Source organism: Tenrec ecaudatus, chromosome 1 (assembly GCF_050624435.1).
Source record: "Tenrec ecaudatus isolate mTenEca1 chromosome 1, mTenEca1.hap1, whole genome shotgun sequence".
NCBI classification, from domain to species: domain Eukaryota; kingdom Metazoa; phylum Chordata; class Mammalia; order Afrosoricida; family Tenrecidae; genus Tenrec; species Tenrec ecaudatus.
In genome coordinates, this window is record NC_134530.1 from 307245245 (window position 1) to 307268980 (window position 23736).

The following is a 23736-nucleotide window of genomic DNA, read 5'->3' on the forward strand; positions in this document are numbered from 1 at the left end:
TGTCCCGGTCCTTCTCTCTTTCCCACAAGGGCCCTGACCCTGAAGCTTAGTAGTCTTTAAAATCTTATCTTCTAGTGGGAAAATAATTTTTCTTTTCTCTTAAAAATAATGGTGTCATAAAATATTTATTTTTATGAGATCGACTAACTCTGCTGAGTATTATGTTCTCTAATTTTGCCCAAGAATTGAGGTACTTGACAGACTCACCATTGTTTTTTCAAGGATGAATAATATTCTATTATGAATGTATCAGTTTGTTTATATATTCCTCTATAAAAAAAACTCACCTCATTGAGTCACCTCCAATTTATAGCAAACATATAGGACAGAGTAGAAATTACAAGACTATAGTTCTCTCTTTTTTAAAAAGAATCATTTTATTGGGGGCTCATATAGCTCTTATCACAAGCTATCGATACATCCGTTGTGTCAAGCACATTTATACATTTGTTGCCATCATCATTCTCAAAATATTTTCTTTTCACTTGAACCCTAGGTATCAGTTCCGCAATCACCCTCCTCCCTTCTCTACCCTCCCTCCCTCATGAACCCTTGATAGGGCCTTCACCCACTTTTCTATTGTCTGTCCCCCAGGGAGGGGGTTATATGTAGATCATTGTGATCCATTACCCATTTCTTCCCCTCCTTTCCCTTATCCTGGTATCACTACTCTCATTATTGGTGCTGAGGGGATTATTTTTCCTGGATTTCCAGCTCTTCTCTGTACCAGTGTGCATCCTCTGGTCTAGCTGGATTTGTAAGGTCGTATTCAGATCATGATAGTGGGGGGGAGGGGTAGGAAGCATTAGAGAACTAGAGGAAAGTTGTATGTTTTATCAGTCTATACTGCACCCTGACTGACTGTTCTCCTCCCCTCAGCGCTTCTGTAAAGGGAGGTCCAGTTGCCTACAGATGGGCTTTGTGTCTCCACTCTGCATTCCCCCTCATTCACAATGATATGATTTTTAGTTCTTTGATGCATGATACCTGATCCTATCAACACCTTGTGATTACACATGCTGGTGCGTTTCTTCCATGTGGACTTTATTGCTTCTGAGCTACATGTGGGCTTGTTTATCTTCAAGCCTGTAAGACCCCAGATACTATATCTTTTGATAGCCAGGAGCCATCAGCTTTCTTCACCATCTTTGCTTATGCACCTGCTTTGTCTTCAGTGATCATGCAGAGAAGGCGAGCATCATGGAATGCCAGTTTTAAAGAACAAAGTGTTCTTGAATTGAGAGGGTACTTGAGTAGGGGCCCCACATCCATCTGCTACCGTAATACTATACCTATAAGTGTATGCATGTAGAGCTATTTCCCCATCATCATATATAAATATAATCACTTATGTACATGCCTGTATTTAGACTTCTATAAATGCCCTTTGTATCTCCTAGTTTTTCCCTCTATTTCCTTTTACTGTCCTCTTGTCCCACTATCATATCTAGTCTTTATTTAGGTTTTAGCAATTCTTGGTTACATTTCCTGTGATCAAGCCCTACCAAGCCGCCTACACCCTCCTCACCAATGATTTTGGATCACTTGTTGTTCCCTTGTCCCTGGGGTGGTTAACACCCACTCCCTTTACACTGCCTACCATTCTCCCATATCCCCACCGGAACCATTTTTCCCATTGTTGTCTCCTCCAGATTGTTTATCCCACCAATCTTATCTAGATAGACCTGCAGAAATAATAATATGCACACAAAGAAAAGACACAGCAAAACAAAGCAACAAAAGAAAAGAAAACAACAACAACCATAACACCACCAACAAAAAAGGGCCTATAAATAGTTCAAGGTCTGTTTGTTGACCATTGGGATTGTTTTCTGGTTGAGTCTGATGGGGTGCTACACACTGGCCCCAAGGTCTATTGTTGGTATTCCCTGGGGACTTCCTTGCTCTGTTCCCCTGGCTGTTCTGTTATACAATATTAATGTTTTGCCTTTGTGTGGTGGGGTCAGATCAGGCATAATTCCTACACTGTGTCTCCAGTGATGTCCCCCTTAGCACTATGGGTCAGTGAGGGGTGTTGTATCTCATAGTGGGGCCGACCCTATGGTTCTTTCTGTTCTTTGGCTGCTCTGAGCGGGGATATCATCGTCAGAGCTTGGCAGGTGTAATAGGTAGGTTTGTTGTGCCAACATGGCAAATAAACACATGTGAAATTATTTGAAGGGCAGAGAGATAAATGGCTTGGCTCGTCCTTTGGTGCTTGGTTTACTTCGCATAGCATAATTTCCTCCAGTTCTTCCCACGTGGCAGTATGCTTCATGTGTTCATCACTGCTTTTTAGGGATGCATAGTACTCCACTGTATGTATGTACCACAGTTTTTAAATCCATTTCTCTGTTGATGGAAATTTGGGTTGTTTCCAACTCCTAGCATTTGTGAACAGTGTTGCAATGAACATTGGAGCACAGAAGTCTGGCAGTGGTTTGTTTATTGCCTCTTCTCAATATACATCCAGTAGGGGGATTGTTGGGTCGCATGGTAGCTCACTTTCCATCTGTTTTAGATACCACAAAATCCATTTCCTTATTGGCTGTGCATATCTACAGGTCCACCAGCAGTGGATGAGAGTTCCTGTCTCACTAGAGCCCCTCCAACACCTGTTACTTTCTGAATTCTTGAATTGGGCTATTTTTGGAGGGTGTTAGGTGGTAGCTCATTTTTGTTTTAATTTGAATTTCTCTTATGGCTAATGATCAGGAACATTTTCTCATATGTTTATTGGACATTTGGATTTCTGCCCACTTCCTCAGTGGGCAATTAGTTTTTTTTCTTTTTGGAAGATAGGAGAGTGTTGAGATTTTAGTAATAAGGCCTTTGTCTGATGTGTCATTGCTGAAGGTGTTTTCCCACTTTGTGGGCTCTCTTATTGCTCTCTTGGTGAATTCTTTCAATGTACATCAGTGTTTTATCTTCAGAATATCCCACTTGTCAATTTGTGACTCCTCTGTATTTGTGCCCTTCCCTATTTCTGACAGCCTATGTGTTCCCTGCTCAAAAGTTCTCAGGTTTGTCCCAATTCCCTCATTGATGGCCTTAATAATTTGGGGATTTACCTCAAGGTCTGTGATCCACCTTGAGTTGTTCTTGTGCATCGAGTGAGATAGGGGCCTTGCTTCATTTTTCTGCAGGTAGATATCCATTTTTTTTCCAGCACCATTTCTTGAAGAGGGCATCTGCTTCCTATTTGATCACTTTTTGGCCCTTATCAAAGATCAGTTGTCTGTATGCTGATGATTTTATTTCTGGGTTTTCAGTGCTTTTCCATTGGTCTGAGTATCTGTCATTATACCCATACCATGCGGGTTTGACCACTGTAGCTGTCTAATATGTACTATAGTCAGGTAAAGCAAGCCCTCCCACTCTGTCCTCCTTCTCGAGGAATTCTGCTAATTCTGGGCTTCTTCTCTCTCCATATGAAGTTGGTAATCAGTTTTTCTACCTCTTTGAAGAAAGATGAAGGTAATTGTATTGGGATTGCATAAAACTTATATAGTGCCTTCGGCAGAACTGACATCCTTACTACATTGAGACTTCTTCCATTTGTTGGGGTCATTCTTGATTTCTTGTAATAGTGTTCTGTAGTTTTCCTCATATAAATCTTTTGTTTTTTTAGTCACGTATATCCCTAGCTATTTCAATTAGTGTTTGGCTATTTTGAAGAGTATCACCATTTTGATCTCCTCTTCTGTGGTCTTATCCAATGTGTACAGGAGTCTGATAGACTTGTTTGTTGATCCTGTATCCTCCCACTCTGCCATACTCTGCTATTGCTTTCAGTACTCCCCCCTGTGGAGTTTTTTAGATTTTCGATATATAAAATCATATCATCTACGATTTCTGATAGTTTCACCTCTTCCTTCCCTAAGCGAATACCTTTGATGTCTTTTTCTTGCCTTATGCTGTTAGGCAAAATGTCCAGTACGATGTTAAATAAGAGTGAGGACAAGAGTTATCCTTGTAGGGTCTCCTATTTCAGTAGGATTGTTTCCTCTTTTCTCTATTGACTACCACATTGGCTGTTGGTTTTTTATATATAGCTTGTAGTATATTGAGAAATTTTCCTTCCATTCCTATGTTCTTGAGTGTCTTAACCAAGAATTGGTGTTGGATGTTGTTGAATGCTTTTCCCGTACTATCAATATTATCATGTGGTTCTTATAGTTTTCAATGTCAATGTGGTGAATTATAGTGTTTCATATGTTGAACCATCCCTGCCTCCCTGGTATGAATCCCACTTTGTCATGATGAATTATTTGTTTTATATACTTTTGTATTCTTAAAAAATTTTTTTTCATATATCTTGCCCCTGCATCAATTGCGTATCAGTTCATTTGATCCATGGGTTTTCATTGACTGATTTCTCTCTTTTTAAAAAATCATTTAATTGGGGGTTTGGGGAACTCTTATCACAATCCATCCATCCATCCATTGTGTCAAGCACATTTGTACATTTGTTGCCATCATCATTCTCAAAACATTTGCTTTCTACTTGAGCCCTTGGTATCAGCTCCTCATTTTCCCCTCCCTTGTGAACCCTTGATAATTTATGTGATTATTATTTTGTTATATCTTACACTGTCTGACATCTCCCTGCACCCACTTTTCTGTTGTCCATCCCCTAGGGAGGAGGTTATATGTAGATCCTTGTAATCAGTTGCCCCTTTCCATATACTTTTGTATTCTATTGGCCAGTATTTTGTTAAGGATTTTCACATTGATGTTCATTAGGGATATTTGTCTGTAGTTCTCAGTTCTTGTGGGATCCTTGCTCTGTTTCAGTATCAGAGATCAGGAGTTTCTCATCTTTTTCTATGTTCTGGAAGAATTTGTGTAGGATTGGTTTCAGTTCTTCCCTAAATGCTTGTTAGAATTCTCCTGTGAAGCCATCTGGTCCAGGGGATATTTTGGCTGGTAATCCCTTGATAACCTTGTCTATTCTATTGCTATGAATCTGTAGAGATTCTTGACACCCATTTGGGATAGGGTAGGAAAGGGTTTTTTTTCCCAAGAATTTGCCCATGTCTTCCAAGTTGTTGAATTTATTGGAGTACAGTCCTTCATAGTAGTGTGTAATTATCCTTTTGATTTCATTAGGGTCTGTTAAAATGTCCCCTTTCATCCCTCATCCTTGCTATTGAAATTGTTCCTTCCTTTCTTTGGTTAGGTTTATCTATTTTGTTTACCCTTTCAAAGAACCAACTTTTTGCAGAATTAATTTTTCCCATAGTTTTCTTATTATCCGTTTCCTGAATCTAAGCCTTGATTTTTATTATTTTTTTTCTTTTGCTATTTGTAGGATTGTCCTGTTGACTCTGCTCTAGTTGCTGTAAATTTTGTACCAGCCTAACAATCATAAGTCTCTTCCTTTTTCATATGTGCATGCATTGCTATGAAACTTCCTCTGATAACTGCCTTTGCAGCGTGCCATAAATTTTGGTACGCTGTGTTCTCATTGTCATTGATTTCAAGAAATTTCCTAAGTTCATCTCTGATCTGGGCCAGTATGCACTCCTTTAGCAATAGAGAGTTATTCATCCTCCGATTATTTGCTCTTGTTTTCATCTTCATTTTGTTGATTTTCAGCCTTATGGCACAGTGGTCAGAGAGAGAGGTCTGTATGATATCAAAGTGCTTAAATTTATGAGGATTCGCCTTATGCCCCAGCATGTGTTCTATCTTCAAATATGTGCCATGTGCGATTGAAAAGAATGTGAATTTGTTTGTATTTGGATGAAAAGCTCTGTAAATATCTATCAGGTCAAATTGTCTAATTGTAGTGTGTAGATCTGTAGCCTCCTTGGTGAGTTTCTTTCCCTGTGATCTATCTTTCTCAGAGAGCGGTTTATTGAAGTCACCCACTATAATAGTCGACCTTGTGATTTCTTTTTTCTTCTTTTGGAGTGATTGGTTGACATATTCAGCGAGTCTCTCATTCAGGGAATACATGTGTAAAATGTTTAGTAGTACTTTGTATGCCGTACCCTTGATAATTATATTGTCTCCCTCTGTATCTGTTTTTTTGGTTTGCACTTTTAGGTCAATTTTACCTGAGATTAGAACCACAACCCATGCTTTTTTTGATTTGTTGTTGGCTTGGTATGCCTTTCTCCAGCCTTTGAATCTCAGCCTATTCTGTCTGTAAACTTGAGACATGTCTCCTGTATGCAGCAAATTGATGGGTTGTGTTTTCTAAGCCAGTCTGCTAGTCTCAGTCTTTTAATGCCTGAGTTCAGCCCACTGATATTCAGGCTTATTACATCCACTTGTGGACTCTCTGATTTCATCTTATATCTTTTGTGTTGGGTGTTTTCCTACCTCTCTTTCTTATCAGTGTGTTGTGTGTGTGTTTCATTCTTGACTTCTTTCCATCCTTATGCCAATGCTATCTTGCGGGCTGTTTCCTCTTTGTTACCCTCTGGGTGGGGTTGTTCTATGTGGCAGTCTCTTATTTGTGTTCGGTGAATACTGTTCTTCTGCCCATTCTGGCTCGGCAGGGAACTTTTGTAGGGCTGGATTTTTTTTTAATGTATTCTTTAAGTTTTTCCTTGTCTGGAAAGACTCTTGTTTCTCCATCCATCTTGATAGATTATTTGGCTAGGTAGAGTATTTTTAGGTTTGTGTTACTTTCCTTCAGTTTTTGGAATATGTTGCTCCACTCTTTCCTCTTCCTCATAGTGTCCACTGATAGGTCTGAGCATATTCCTATTTGGGACACTATATGGACTTTTTGTTTTTCCCTAGCTGCTTTCATGATTTTCTCCTTTTTCCTCAAAGTTGGATAGTTTAACCATTATGTGCCTTGGTGACTTCTCTGTGGGATTCAGTCTGGCTGGTGTTCTTTAATTCTCCTGGATGGTTGCCTGGTTTTCACTCATTAAGCTGTGGAAGTTTTCCTCCAAGAATTCTCTCACTATTGTTGCAGATGACTTTGTTGTGTCTTCCTCTCACAATCCAATTATCCTGATGTTGTCCCTCTTCATAGCATCAGACATAGCTCTTAGATTTTCTTCAGCTTCTCTGATGATCTTATTAACCTTTTCTTCACTTTTGTTAAAGTCTGCTTGGCTATCCTCTAGGTCACTGGTGTAGTTCTCTGCCTTTTCCAGTCAGCAAAGTCTGTGAGTCTCTTACTGGTTTTTGTTATCTCGTCCCTAAGCACTTGCATTTCCCATTGATATATGGTCTTTATCTCCTCTGTCATTTCATCTTTTCTATTTATTGTTTTCTTCATATCTTTTGTGACTCCAAGCAGCATCCTGACAATTTCTTTCTGTGGTAGATCAATGTCTGCTTCTTTTATGCACATGGGTAGGTTCAGGACATCTTCTGACTTTTCCTTTTGTTTCTCCTGTTTTTCGCTGAGGTCATTGGGGCTGATTGCTATTTGCCTTGTGCTGTTTTAGAGGATCCAGTTTCCATTTTACAGAGGGTTAAACAGCACTGGGCTCTCTCTAGGAGACTCATAGGAATGCTTCTTTGAACTGCAACAGCTAATTGCAGTATGGAATTGGCCTACCGCTTTATTCTTTTGTGGCTCCACTTTTTTCCTAGTCAACCATTGTTCTATTATTTGGAGGGCAAGTTGGATGGTCCTCTCAGGGAATGCTGGTTGGGTATTCGGGGATCTGTGAGGATTGTGTTTCACTGGGTGATCTCACAGGGAGCTGTTATCGTGTGGCACACGACAGCTTCGTGTACTGCAGAGGGTGTACAGAAGTTCCCGCTGCAGTGGGAATGCCAGAGATGGCAGGAGGGTGTTCCCTCTTTAGAGCTCTGGGAATGGTGGGCGGAATTGCCCTCATCAGCTATATTGCCGTGGAGGTTGGGCAGAGTTTCCTGCAGCATGGAGTGTTGGCAAGTAGTGGCCGAGTGGCCTTTGGCCGTGTGAGACACTATGGAAGGTGGCAAGAAGTTCCCTCAGTCATGTGGACCACAGAGGACAGGTAGTACCTCTCCCTGCCATGCAGGCAGGATTTCCCCCAGAAGAAGGTGGGTGGGATTTCCCCAGGCATGTTTTAAGCGCTGCAGAAGGTGGGCAGTTGGAATTTTCTCCAGAGGAAGGTGGGCAGGATTTCCCTTGAAAGACTGTGGGTGGGCTTTCCCCAACCTGGGGTTACGCTGCAGAGGGTACAGCTCTCCCAGTTGGGTGGAGGGCAGGTGTAAGTGTCCTAGACTAAGGAGAATGGCCTGGAGGTAGGCAGTGGCGTGTGAGAGAAAAGAGATAAAGGGAAAATATCCAAAACCAAAAAACTGAGCCTGCTGACACTGGGGGGGGGGGGGGGGAGAAGGAAAACAAACAAAAGTAACATTATAGCTGAGCCCTGATCCCTGACCGAAGACTGGAAGGGTTTAAAGCCTGCCCCAACGTGCACCCATTTGTGGCTGTGTTGAGATAAAGCTCTAGGACCCGCTCCAAATGATCCTGGCCCTGGCCACAACAGTGGTGGAGTTAAGGTTAAACCCTTCCTGGCCTCTACTGTGGTCAGCCAAAAGCCTTCTCTCCCCAAACCTAGTGGATCTGTGCCTACTAATCTTTTTGATGCTCCTTCTGCAACCCTATAGTGTGGCATTTCCCTCTTAGTAACTCTCCTGCGTTGATTTCTACCAAGTCCCTCTGATACATGTGACTCAGTCACCATCTTGCTGGAAGTTCTAATACTATAACTTTAATGAGAATAGAAAGCCAAGTCTTTCTTCAATAGAGAAGCTGGTGGGTTTGAACTATTGACCTTGTGGTTAACAGCCAAACACATTACCACTATACCACCAGGGCTCCCCCATTCCTCTATAGCTAGGTGTTTCGTTGTTTTCATCTTTTTGCTATTATAGAATGTGCTGCAATAAACATAGGTGTGTATATATCTGTTCAGGTTTTGTTCTTTATTTTATTAGGTAAGGTATACACCAAGTAGACAGATTTAAGGAGCACAAGGTATCTGTATTCACATTTGTTTAAGGAAGCTCCATAGCAGTTGTACAATTCTCGAATCCCCTCATATTCTCCAGGATTTATAATTATTATCATTAGTTTTTAAAAGAAAAATTAAAGGAGAATTTCCCCAATATGATGAGAGAACATAAAACAACTATTCAAAAAGCCCAAAGAACTCCAAGCAGAATTGTTCCCAAGAGAAATCACTATGAGACATAAGAGTCAAACTTCCTAATATCAAAAAAAGGAAACAAGCCTGAGAACCATATGGAGAAAAAAGAACAAACACATATAAAGGTCAGTCAGTTAGGCTATGTTCAGATTTTGCTAATGAAACCACATAGACAAGAAAGCAGCAGATTCATACATTCATAAGTTTCAGCGACATTCCAATGTCCAGGAGTTCCAGCCAGTCGTTAAAAGCCAGCGAGCTTCCCTTTCCTCTGGAAAGAGGTTACAGAGGTAGTGACCTTCTCAGACCTAGTGCATGTAAGACGGTGGATACTTCCACCCAAGTTCAGACCTGCTTTTCCTCCTCCCCAACCCAAGGATGTTGTGGGAGCTGTATTAGTTTCCTCGGTGGTGTAAGGTAGGTGCAGGTGGGGAAGAGCAGCATCATGAGCTGCTGAAATCTGGAGCTGAGAAGAGGGTGGCTCTGCAGACATACTGCCGGACAACGCAAGATCTTGTGCTTTCCCAAGACTGCGTCATTTCCTCCCTCTTGCAGACAAAAATGTAATCAGCATACATTTCCGTTCCTCAGGGAGGACTGGAGCCCTGCTGCTGGGGCTTGTCCTCTCTTTTCAAAAGTTTCTTCCAGGGTGTTTCACAGAGTCTCCCACCGCATGGCTGTATTGGATTGCTTGTGCACAAGGATTTCCAACCCACACTTAAAAACCAACAAAAGGAAATATATATATATATATATATAAAGGTTTATAGAGCAGATCACAGACATGTACAGAGCAATTCCTCCACATTGTAATTCAACCCATCCATTGCCATCCCCTCAAAGTTCCATCCCTTATCTTACTTTCTGTGTTTATTATTTCTGTCTCTCTTTTTCAACCCTTTGAACTTTGTCCTTTTGATCTGGGTCACTGATTTTCCTACCACAGACACATTAATTGATAATCATTGTCTATCTAACACATCAGTTCCAGACTTGGGGTCCCACTAGTCTCTATGTGACCAATAAGCATTGTATTTTTTAATGATTCTGAGTTCTGTTCCATATTTCTCCCCTCTAGTCTTGACCTTTTGATGAGATCTTTTTCAGAGCAGAAGAACATAGATCTGTTGTTGTTGTTACAAATGAATAGCTTATATTCTTTGGACTTACTATAACGTTTTAGTTTATTTCACTTAACACATTTGAAAAAGTAAAAATTCTATTGAACATACACTTTTGTATTATCTCAGATTATAATTTGACTAAGTTACATTATACATTGATTTTGATTACATGATTGTGATTACACATACATTCTACAAATACCTTTCTTCTGATTTCTGATCTCATAGTGCTACAGTCATAAAATTAAATTGATTACCGTTGCTCTACAATTTCTGCAGCTTAGTGGATTAAATTAGTTTTTTAAATTATAAAATTAATTCATTAATATGGTTTCAAAATAAACCTATAACCGTTTCAGAAATTCCTGATGCATTTTAGTTAAGAAAAAACAGGGTCGTCTCTCCTAGATTATTTCTTATTTGGGGGTGATTCGCATTTCAGTTTGTAGGTGCTACCACTGCATATAAAATACTTAATCCAATTCCATATTAATGAACTTGTAAGTTAAGATTTAGTTTTTCTTTTTAAAAAAATTGATAAGTTTTAAAAAAAGAAATGCTTTCTTTTAAAAAATATTCTTTTAATTCTTCCAAACATTCTAGATGAAATGAATATAAAATACTAGAAAAGAATTCTGTGTTTTGATTTCCTTAATTCATAGTACTATATTTTCTGAGGATACCTAAGTGAAAATAAGACAAAATTTAATGTTCCTTTCATTGAATCTTTGGCTTATCTGCCTTTATGGGTTTGCAGAAGGAAAAATAGAAACACATTGGAAATGTTGAAGTTGCAAATTGTGCTTTTTATTCTTTGCAATTCACCTTGCTGGGAGTTCATCCCTACTTCCCGAGACATTCAAGGTTGTGTTTGCCCACGCAATTGCCCATGTAGATATACTCAAGGATTCTGAGGGAAAAGACTGAATTTCTGTTATTGAAAAATTAAGGGAAGAGCAAATGAGATCTTTGCATAAGCAATTATTTACAAGAGGGAAGAGAGACCCACAGGGCCTCATTAGAAAGTTGAGTGGAGTCACTGATACTCATGAGCTCACTTTCTCTTTGTCCCGGGGGATTTAGTCGCTTGTGTTTAAACTTCTCCCTACTGTATTTGTAACAATGAAAAGGTTTTGAGTGAGTGTCATTAGTATGTACATGACAAAATTAGCTCTATTATTTTCCATCTTGGAGAAAGACAGCAGAAGAACTCATTTTTATCCCCCAGCAGTTCTCTGGCATATAATTCACATAGCACACAATTCAGTATTTCAATAATATCAAGAAGAGTTGTACAATCATCACTATAATCAATTTTAGAACATATTCTTCATTCATGTACTCATCATTATTAACCCCCATATCTGCTCCATCTCCCCCGTCATGCCCTTAAGGAGCCATTCATCCAATTACTGTCCAAATAGATTCACCTATTCTGGATTTCTTATATAGAAAAACACTGAAAAATTAACTAACAAGCATAATCAACTAAAACAAGCGGAAACTATTAAAAACTAGAACAAATTTAAATTGATCATAAGGGGATTCAAATAATAGAGTGCTAAATTTTAACCTAATTGCATCTGCAATATTGCACTTTCCAACACATTCTGTATGTTAGAAAAGTGATTCAAGTCCCTGGTTCATCATCAGAGGGTATTCACTAGGGACCTAATTCACATGCATTTCTCTTCACTTAAAACAATTATGTGTATTGCTCTTCAAATTTAACTGAAACAGCTTTAAATTGGCTCAACAAGGGGATCAAAGGATAAGGTATTACATTTTAATCTAAGTCAGCCATAATGGACTTTACAATATTCTATTGGATAACAGAGCCTTTCTCAACCTTCAACTATGGTTGGTGGGGGCGAGATTCAACCAAGGCTAAAATAACCGATTCTTGTTCAGAACAAAAATGAACCAAACACAACCCTCAAGCATTAATTTCTTTTTCCCTGTTAGGTTGTCATCAAAGCCGCTTGAGGGAAGCAAGAGATCAATTGGCGATTGCAACCATTCAGAGCCACTGTCTATTAAATTCCTTTTCCAATATATGCTGGGCATGTTAAATGGCAGCACTGTCCCTGCAAGGAACCATCAAGGGAAGATCCTTAAATACTATTTAGCTGCATTGCTGGGCTCTTTTTTAGAGAGATTTTCCTTTCTCCATTGATCGGGTCTTGGTCTGTGAACTGCCTCCGATCTGGAGCCTGAAAAGGAGACTATGCATCCCCAATATGTCTATTCAAGCTAAATCTCTACCACTGGACTTAGAATCTTTTAATGAATTACAAATGATGTCTTTGTAGAGTAACCACTTGCCCCATTTTTAGTAATTCTCTGACAACATATTCATCATCACCCCAAATGAATACCTTAATTGTGGCAATTTATCCATCTTTGTCTATTAGGGTTAAATGTCAAGTCCTAGTGTCAAGTTTTCCAAGGCATCTTTATTCCAGACACAGGCAATCCACATTCACTGCTGCATCTCTCATCATTATTTCTGCCCCAGAGAAGTCAGACATCATCAAGTAATTCTCAAATTTGGATGCATTCTTCACCAAGCCATTTCTTAAATGCTTTAGAAAAAGAAGCATCCTCATACTCTCAATAAGGGATATTTAGATGGTGGCTGAGAATACTGCTTTAGATAATTCCAAATTTCCTCTCTTCTTGATTTCCTATTCTCTAATGTGAAAGGGAAGGACCAGCATTCCAGCTTCAATGAGTGTAGACCATCACTGAGTTCAAGCTTCAGTTAGCCACTGTAGAAGACCATTGACGCTACCTTTTGGATGTTTCCTGTGCTGGGAGTAAGAGTCCTCAAGTCAACAAATTCAGATCATTCAGGCAGTATATTGGAAATTCCTTAACATCTATTCCCAGACAGACACTTAGATGTTTGCTAATATAAACTTTCTACAACTGTGTTCTTTTGGAGTGATGGACAATGTTCTAATGGAGCAGTATTTGTAGTAGGTAATGGGAGAAGCAAAAATTATCTATCAAAAGAAGCACACCAGCTTGGTTGACCACGAGGTGTAGAAGGGACCAGTTATTAGACATCTAAGAACTAAAAAGCACATCAGTGGGTGCCCACCTCCCTGATACGATCAATGAAGACAAATGTGTGCATAAGCAAATGTGATGAAGAAAGCTGATGGTGCCCAGCTATCAAAAGATATAGCATCTGGGGTCTTAAAGGCTCAGAGATAAACAAGTGGCCATCTAGCTCAGAAGCAACAAAGCCCACATGGAAGAAAGATACCAGCCTATGTGACCATGAACTGTTGAAAGGATCAGGTATCAAGCATCAAGGAACAAAAAAATCATATCATTGAAAGTGTGGGTGAGTACAGAGAGTGGAGACTCAAAGCCCAGTGGTAGCCAACCGGACACCCCCTTACTGAAGGGTTGTGGGGAGGAAATGAACCAGTCAGGGTGCAGGGCAGCAATGATGAAACATATAACTTTCCTCTAGTTCTTAAATGCTTTGTGTCCCCCCCCCCCACACTGTCATGATCCCAATTCTACCTTACAAATCTGGCTAGACAGATAGCAACTGGAAACACAGGGAATCCCGGACAGATGACTCCTTCGGGACCAGTGGTGAGAGTGGTGATGCTTGGAGGTTGGAGAGAATGTGGGGTAGAAAGGGGGAACTGATTACAAGAATTTACGTGTATAGCCTCCTCTCTGGGGGAGGACAGCAGAGAAGAAGGCAGGGGGAGATGTCAGACAGTGTAATATATGACAAAATAATAATAATTTATGAATGATGAAGGGTTCATGAGGTAGGTGGAAGTGGGGAAAGAGGGGGAAAATGAGGAGCTGATATTAAGGGCTCAAGTTGAAGGTAAATGTTTTGAGAACGATGATGGCAACAGATGTACTTATGCTCTTGACACAATGTATGTATGTATGTATGGACTGTGATAAGAATTGGATGAGCCCCCAATAAAATTATTTTTAAAAATCCATCAAAAAGTGTGTATTTTTTGTGATTATAATTTCCCTCAATGATTAATAAAGTTGAGCAAATTTTCATGGATTGGCCATTTTGATAGTGTCTTTTTTAAAGTGACTATTTGTGTCTATATATTCCGAATAGGAATATGTATTGGATACACACAAACAAACACACACAGACACTCTTAAAGGACTCGTAGATTAACAAATGTTATTGTTTGTTAAAGTATGATTAAATCATATTGTTTTTGTGTGATTAATAATTTTCTTTGCGTTTAATAAATCTCTTCCTCTTAAATATTCATGAATACCACTAAAAGTTATATTGCTTTATCTTTCCTACTTATATCTGTAGTTCACTTGAAACGGATCTTTTTATATGAAGTGTATGGTTTCAATTTCCTATGGATATTTATTTGACCTGGAACCATTTACTGAAATAAACCCACATTTCCTACTGTACTGCAGTATCTTAATGTCGTATCACATTTGGATGATTACTTATGTTTCAAAACAACTCTGTTCTGTTGAATTCATCATTGTGTTTATTCTTTATCATTTGGGCTGAAAATTCATTCACCATCAATTTAAGGATAGATGCTTGAATACCAAGTTTCCCATGATTATTTCTTTTAATGTGAATGAGTGTTGAGATGCTTTCTCTGAATTTCTTATGATTATAAAATTACTTTTCAATTGTAGATGGTCAGTGTTATGGGTTATATTAACAAAATTATGTGGTTATAAATTTTCAAATGTTAATAGAACTGACACAGCTGAAGTAAATGTGTTTGTAGAATATTTCCCCCCAAAGATTTAGAATTTTATTTGCTAATGTTTGTTATAGTTCATTGAGTAATATGGGTATGTATTTTTGTTTCTTGAAATATCTTTAAAGGTTTTAATTAAAAATTATGTTTTCCTTATGAAAAGATTTAAAATGTCACATTCACTTAATACCAAATTAACAAAAAAATTTTGTGAACAGAAAAATTTGAGACTAAAGTGGCCTTTCAACAGAGTAATTTTAACCATTGTATTCAGTTTACTTCTATATTTTATTTTGCCAATTGAGAAACTCTAGATTCACACACATAATAGCTATAATGAAATGTGTTAGTCATATTCATTTTTATATTATGGATATTAAAAAGTAGGTAGAAATGACAGATGTATTCATGATGTGCACAAAGAAGGTTTACTCTCAATAGGAATGGATTTGTCAATCATAGGTAAAATTTTAAAAGTAGAACATTGAATTTATGCATTTTATGTCACAGAATAATGATATTTATCTTTGTTTGTAGGTCCTGTCTAATTGATTATGTAAGAGATGGGAATGGAACTCTGCTCAATACAGTACCAGCTTGAAAATCATTGCTATGTTGGAGCACATTGTTTCAGTTTTTGTCAATCCATCTCATTAAGGATCTTTTTTCTTTTCTTTCTTTCTTTTTTTTTTTTGCTCTTTCTCTACTTTACCAAGCATATTGTCCTTTTACAGAGTCTGGTCTCTCCTGATAACATACCCAAAGTATAAAAGACACCATCTTATTATCCTTCCTTTTAAGAAGTATTCTAGCTAAATTCTTTCAAGAGAAATTATTTCAAAAGAGTATATTCAACATTTATGAAACAATATATCATAACCAAACTTCAGTAGATTGTTTCTCCTCAACCCCTTAACATAACCTTTGCCTCCAAGAAAAATTGTTTGTAGGCACAGCTGTAGAAAGCTTTCAAATATTGTAGCTAGTGGTATTGAATGACATTCTTAAAGTTTTTCTTAAAAAAAGAATTAACAGTTGAAAATGTGGCATATTAAGGTTAAATATAAGCAAAATGTTTAGTGTTTTCTGTGTCTCAGGAAATCAATACAAAACAAACTATCAGCAACATGAAGTTATTTATTGAGGACTGTCAATTCAGACTATTGGAGACCTCACATGACAATCAATATCTCATATGGTTTACTAGCTTAAGGCTTAGAGATGCTGGGTAAGTTTAAGCCACACCAAATTTTCGGTTAGCAGCTGAAGTCCCAGCCACTGTATCAACCGGCCTCAGAATCTAGAGGTAGATATAATCAATTTCCATGTTGAAAATTTATGAAAGAAAGAAGTTAGTACCCTGCTGTTTCTACAGAACCCCTTTCTTTCCCAATTAACCTCTTTATAGCTCCCTTGAACTCCTTATTCCGGAGAGTATAGATCAGCGGGTTTAAGCTGGGTGTAATGATGGAATAAAAGATACTGAGAAGTTTGCCCTCATACTGAGATGGGCTGTTTCCTGGCTGTATGTACATGTAGATGACAGTTCCATAGAAGATGCCAACCACAAGGAGATGGGAAGAGCAGGTCCCGAATGCCTTCTTTCTCCCCGTGGCAGATTTGATTTTGAGAAGCGCTGCGGCAATGAAGCCATATGAGACCAGAATGAGAAGAAGTGGTGCAAGCAAAATGAAAAAACACAATGCAAATATCACCTCCTCCACGGCTGCTGTGTCCACACATGCAATCTTGAGCATGGCAGAGATTTCACAAAAGTAGTGATCCAGCTGGTGGTTTCCACATCGCGGAAGGCTCATGGCATAGGGAGAAAGAACCATGCAATTAGCGATACCGATGCCCCAAGTCAAGACTACTAGGCCTTGACAGAGTTGGGGGTTCATTATGGTCATGTAGTGTAAAGGCTTGCAGACCGCGTTAAATCGATCATAAGACATTACAGCCAGAAGCATACATTCAACTGTGCAGAGTGCTACATCAGTGAAAAGTTGTAAGGCACAGCCCCCAAAGGTTATTCTCTTGTCCTTTCCCCAGATGTTGACCAACATTTGTGGGACTATATTTGTGGTGTAGCAGAGATCCAAGATGGCCAAATTTCTAAGGAAAAAGTACATGGGGGTTTGGAGACGTTTATCCAACGATGGCAGCAGGATGATGGCTGTATTTCCCACCAAGGCTATGGTGTAGAAGAAAAAGACAAGCCCAGAGATGGTCACCTCCAACTTGGGGTGTCCTGAGAATCCAAGGAGGATAAATCCACTATCATTGATCATTTTCCTGTTTCTTAATGTCAGCTGTGAGAATATCAGCACGTTGAGAGAGACAGTAAGCATATTTATATAGTATAGTTACACATATACAGTGGGTAAGAAACAGCCCACCATGAAATCTCATCCATTATCCTGTCATTGTTTATGTCCATTCAACTAGGTCTTACATTTATTCCCAGGCATTATACCCATTATCCTAGAAGCCCTAAACTCTTAATTGCTTTCATGTTTACAAATAGACTTTGACTACTTCTATGGCAAGGTTAAAAGCTGCAAAATTCACATAGGATAGTTTTGAGCAACACAGCTGGCTCAAATCAATAGTCTTTTATTAGTAAGTATTCTGGTAAGGATCTTGGCATCCATAATGAATCATTGTTATAGATCTTCCATATTCTCACAGAATATATGGATCCTGTAGTTCTCTCTTGCTATGCCATTTTTCCTAGTATGAACACTGTATAGGTTCAATCCTTTAATTGACGTTCACTGTTTTATCTCACTCATCTCCCTTAGTTTTTCACATTCAAACTCTTTACTTTGACCTCAAAGTTTGTTTGTCTCAATATTTTGTGCTTTCTCTTGCCTCAGAACTAGAACTCTCTTTCATCGCACACTACCTTTTTATCTGTGCTGTTCATTTTATCTCCTAGATTAGGTAAAAGATTAAGATGCTTGACTGCCAAGCAAACACTGAAGGCTTAAATCAATTTAGAGATACCTGAGAAGAAAGGCCCAGAAACCTGCCTCTGAAATGAACATCCATGAGAGCCTGCATCTACACTGACACAATATATATCCAGGACTGGATTTCAAGTGGATGGCAACTTGCCCTCCCCAGCCCATCTTCTCTGGAGGGGAACTTTTGTATTCATTACTTAATTTTATAGTTAATATCTAATAATCTAAGGCATTTCCTCCATTCCTTAAGCCTGCCCCTAAAACTGGCTGTCATTTTGCATCTCAAACATTAACACTTCTCAGGAAAAGAACTGTATTCACTTGTGTGTGTGACGTTCCTAGGGATTAGTACAGAAAGATATTCAATAAATATATAATAGTTGTTAAAAGAAACTGTTATAACAATATCACTTTCACTTTATATCTAAAACCAGCAGGAGCTCTTTAGAACTCGATTCCCATTACTTACAATGGTCTGTTGAGCATATAAATGAGTTCTGAGTTTAGAAACCACTGTCTCTTCTGCATTATTTCTTTATTTGAAATTTTTTGTATCAGGCCAATCCTTCTTGCTTTGGAACCATCCTTTCACCTTTTAAAAACTTCTTTTTCATTAGCTTATCACTAGCATTTGCTGCACTGCACTTTTCCAATTCTCCTTTCACCCCGTGTCCAACTCCAAATGTTTCTGCTCCGGTATCTGATCTCCTATTCTTTTCTATTCATTTCCTTTACTACTATGACTTTGGCAAATTTTTACACTTAACTAACCCTGGTTTTCTTCTGAATCACTCCTTTATATTTATAAATTTATAATTTTATCTAATTGCTGGGCATTTTCACTATATTTTCCAACAGTCACCGCCCACATCACATATATACCAAATTGAATTAATTTGTTTTGCCTCTTAAATCTTTCATAAATCATTGGCACGTAAACTTTTTTTTAATGTAGAAGCCTCATAAGTCTCTATTCAGGTTCATAATAAATGTTTGTTGTAAAGACATGATTTGTTAGATATTGAAGACAAAAATAACGATTTTCATTTTAAGTATATATTTTATGAGAAATCTAGTTGACTTTCTGTTTTCTAAATATATTCTTATATTTCTCAAACTTAGGAAGGAGGGAAATTGTGATAAGCCCCAAAAGGTTTCATGCACGTTTTTGGCTGGAATTTGAGCATCCTACAAAAGAGTTTCAAGATGACATACTTCCCACCCTGCAGCCACTTACCTATTGAGCTTAGTGGATCTTCCTTGTGCTGATGATTTAATCAAGAACTTTTCAGGAGAAGAAAACCTAGCAGTAGTAGATATATCCTCTTCTTTGTAACTATGCCCGAGAATGCACTTCTTTACTACTTATTGCATTACTCACAACTTGTAATTGGGATCCAATATGATTATGGCAGGAGGTGGTCCCAACTCCACAGCTCTCCCTGTCATGAGCCCATCTAAGCAGATTCCTCCTATTTATACACTTCTGTAGAAAAACTATATCTACAATGTCAAATGTAAGTAGATAATTTTCCCTAAACAGCCATGGTGAAATATATCAAGTATGGGAAGACCTTTGGGACCGTGGGTTATCTCATTAACAATTAATGTGTAATGTAAAATTCCCAAGGGTGGGGGAAAACATTAGAGTATTTTCCTGAAGAAGGAATATGAGTTGCCATAATTGATCCCTTCTCAATCTTTGTAAAAGTTAAAGTAATTATGATTATGATTAGAGACCTAAAACATGCACATTGCTGATGAGCATATTCTGACTCATGGCAACTCCACATATGTCAGAATCAACTATTCCATAACTAGTTAAGGGCTTATTTTCTGGAAATTCATTGCCAAACCTTTCTTCTGATGGGCTTCTAACCGAAAGCCAAACTCACTGCCGTGGAGTAATCCTGACTGTAGTATCATTATAGGACAGGGTAGAATTGCTCCTCTGGGTTTTGGAGACTATAACACTTTATGGGAGTAGACTGCCTTGTTTTTCTCCTGTGGAGCAGCTGGTGGTTTCAAACTGCTGCCCTTGTGGGTAGCAGACCAACACATAACCACTAAGCTCACTATCTGGATAGTCTTGATTTTCCACCCTGAAAGTTAGCAGCCAAATTTATTCTCGGTTGTACCAGCACCCCCCGCCCCCCATACAACAATTTCTGAGGCTGACTCCATAAATTTCTCTTCAGACTCAAGCAATGATGCCAAATGCAGGAAAATCACAAACCAGTGGGTGCAAAGTCCTAAGGATCCAATGACAGTGGCAGCATCTCAGTGCCAGTTCAGGTCTCCATGAGGGTTCCCCAGCCCCAGGGCTCGGGCTGTCATCAGTATGGATCCTTGTGGCTTGTCAACAGGAATGTGTAGCAGAGAATGAGTGCCTTCTGCCCCGAGGTAGGAAGAGAGGAAGTTCCCTGAATCCTAATTAAAAGGCCGTGCCCACAGGGAACCATCAGGCTGTGACCTGAATGACATGGTAGACTCCACTCCTTCATTCTTAATATTCTTAAGTTGACAGGAGATTATGTTACTATCACACCATCTTTCTTCAGTGACTGGTGGTCTTGTACTGCTAGCCTTGAGGATCTAATCCCAATGCACAACCACTATGCCACCAGTGTTCCGTACTGTGCTACATAAAAAGTCTATTTTTCTAAATCATCTTACTATAATATGAATTAAAGAATTGTAATAGTATTTTACAAATCAGAATGCATTTCCAAATTTTATAAAAAGATGAAATATAAAATATTCAAAATATAAAATATTTTTGATGTCTCTATTCCCTTTCATATTGAGAAACATCGAATGTCTAGCAGCTATAGAGTATTACAAGACAATGGATGAAATTAACAATATCGATGAGGCATGTAAGCAAGCATATAATAATTATTCCAAGGTTTATTTTTCCATTGTATCTACATATATATAATCTAAATTCTCAAAAACATGTCAATTGCAATGAAATTCTTGGTTTCTGCAAAAAAGGCCACTTTTGCAATAGATGCAACCCAGTGTACTAGAGTCATTACCAAAGAGAGGCAAGGGGAGAGGGCTATGATGGTAATTAGTTGATGAAGTTATGCCAAAAAGCCACAATGCATCATGTAAATCTGCCGTCACTTTCATTCAGATCACGTTGTCAAAGTTTTCACACTTTGTTGAGAACACACTGTTTAATCGTATTGTTGCTGTTGGGGTGGGTCCAGACGTACGGCAACCAACTGCCATCGAGTCAATTTGGACTTAAAATCGCCCTATTAGACGGAGTAAAATTGGCCCTGTGAGCTTCTCAGCCTGGAAATTTTCCAGGGGAGGAGATAACCTCGCCCCTTTTCCATGGAGTAGCTGGTGTTTTCAAACTGATGACCTTGGAGTTGACAGCCCTACTCCTAAGCCAGGAAGCAAACCTATACATTCTGTAAGGAAATGCAGCCCAGGTTTTCAATGGCTGATTTGTGAAAGCAGATCATCAGATATTTCTTCTTAGTACGTCTTTGTCTGGAAGCTCCTTTCATGCCTGTTCTGCATCGTTACAATGCAACAGTGGGCTCAGGTATAGGAAAAATTGTAAGAATGGTGCAGGACTGTGCTCAGGATAGCTATGGGTTGTACCTGACCCGATGGTGCCGAACAACTACAAAAGCACATACTAAGAAATGCGAGCCTCCATAGACCGATGGGTACTTGCTGCACTTGATATTGATTGGTTAGGACTTGAAGCTAGGTTTCTCACATGGAAGGAGGGAATTCTACCACTGAAATATAATTGCCTCTAATCAATCATATGTAGTCTGGCAATTGTCATTTTGTAACTACACGGGGTTCTTCTGCCTTTGCCTCACCCAACGTGTGCAGTTTTCACTGTTGAGTTCCTTTAGTAATGCAAAAAGAAAGCATTATCCTTTACAATGATCTTTTATAGTTGTTGTTTTGGTTCCATGAGGTCTCTCGGGACCCACTGGGACCCTATGCACAACAGAAGGAAACACTGCCAGGCTTGTGCCATCCTCACTATTGCTCCTGTGCTTGAGACCATCGTGGCAGCCACTTTGTCACTCCATCTAGTTGAGGGTATTTCTCTTTACCCTTCTGCTTTATCACGCATTGTGTTCTTCTACGGGGAATGATCTGTCCTACCAACATATCCAAAAAATGTGAAATGGAGTCTGCACATCATTGCCTTTCAGGGGCATTCTGGCTGTACTTCTTTCAAGAGAGATTTGTTTGTCTTTGGGGAGTTCACGTTACCTTTGTGCCACAGATTTACTCAATGCAATGGGTTGTGTGATATCTCTCTCGCTTTTTGAATCATTTTACTGGGGGCTCGTACTATTCTTATGACAATCCATACATACATCCATTTTGTCAAGCACATATGTATATTTGTTGCCATCATCATTCTCAAAACATTGTACTTGAGCCCTTAATATCAGCTGCTCATTTCCCCCCGTGGGTTGTTTGATCTCTTGCCTGCTGCTTCCATGAACATGGATTTTGGATGCTTATCACAACTTGCTAATAAGCCTTCTTTAATCCTGATGCTGCATTCTTCTTTCTATAATCCAATCGCGCTGATTATTTGCTCAGCATACAGATTAAGCATGATGAGAGGGTGCTACCCTGATGCACACCTTTCCTGATTTTCAACCATGCAGTATTCCCTTGTTCTGTTTGCACAACTGCCTCATCATTCATGTATGAGTCCATCTTGAGTACAGTGAAACTTCCTATAATTCCAATTTTTCTCAATCCTGTGCATAGTTTGTTATCATCCATACTGTCCAATGCATTTGCATAGTCAATAAAGCACAAGCAAACACCTGTCTGGTCTTCTCTGCTTTCAACCAAGATGTACCTAACATCCACTGTTCCTGTGTTATCCCTTGTTCCAAGACATCTTTTGAATCCACCCTGAATCTCTGACAGCTCTGTCAATGTACCACTGCTTCCCTTGTTGGATGTTCTTCAGCATAATTTTACTTGCAGGTGATATCAATTATATTGTTCTCTCTTTGAGCTTTCTATTAGGTCACCATTCTTTGGAATGGGTACAAATATGAATCTTTTCCAGTCAGTTGGCCAAGCAGCTGTCGACCAAATTTCCTGGCATCGATGAATGAGTGCTTCCAGTTTTTCATCAGCTTCTTGAAACCTTTCCATTGGTATTCCATCAATTCCTGAAGTCTTGTTTTTGGCCAATCCTTCCAGTGCAGCTTAAACTCCTTCCTTCAGTACCATGGGTTCTTGCTCACATGCTACCTCCGGAAATGTTGAAATTCAACTAGTACTTTTGGGAACAATGACTCTGTATCTTTCCCTCTTGTTTTGTTGCATCCTGCCTCAGTTGATATTTTTCCCATAGAATCTTTGAGTATTTCAACTTAAGAATTGAATTTTCTTGAGTTCTTTCAATTTAAGATAAACTGAGCATATTCTTCCAGTTTGGTTTTCTAACTCTAGGTCTTTACATTTTCATTATTTATTATACTTTGTCATCTTAAGTGGCCCTTTGAATTTTTCTATTCAGCTCTTTGAGTTCATCATTTCCTCCACATGTCTTAGCTATTCTATGAGTAAGAGTAAGTTTCAGAGTGTATAATGGTATCCACTTTCGTCTTTTATTTTTTCTTGACTTTTTAATGATCTTGTGTTTACTTCCTGAATAATGTTTCCAATGTCTTCCCACAGTTCATCAGGTCTTCTCTCATTAGTGTTTAATGATTCAAATTTGTTCTTGAGTTATTGTTGAAATTCAGGTGAGATA

The 23736-nt window shown here is 38.8% G+C and overlaps 1 protein-coding gene across 1 annotated transcript; it reads right to left on the bottom strand.

The window, feature by feature from the left end:
- Window positions 1–16343: 16343 nt before the first annotated feature.
- Window positions 16344–17282, bottom strand: LOC142437538 (olfactory receptor 2W1-like). The gene has a single exon (XM_075540654.1). It carries the CDS (start codon window positions 17280–17282, stop codon window positions 16344–16346), a length of 939 nt encoding a protein of 312 aa, XP_075396769.1.
- Between the last annotated feature and the right edge of the window lie 6454 nt (window positions 17283–23736).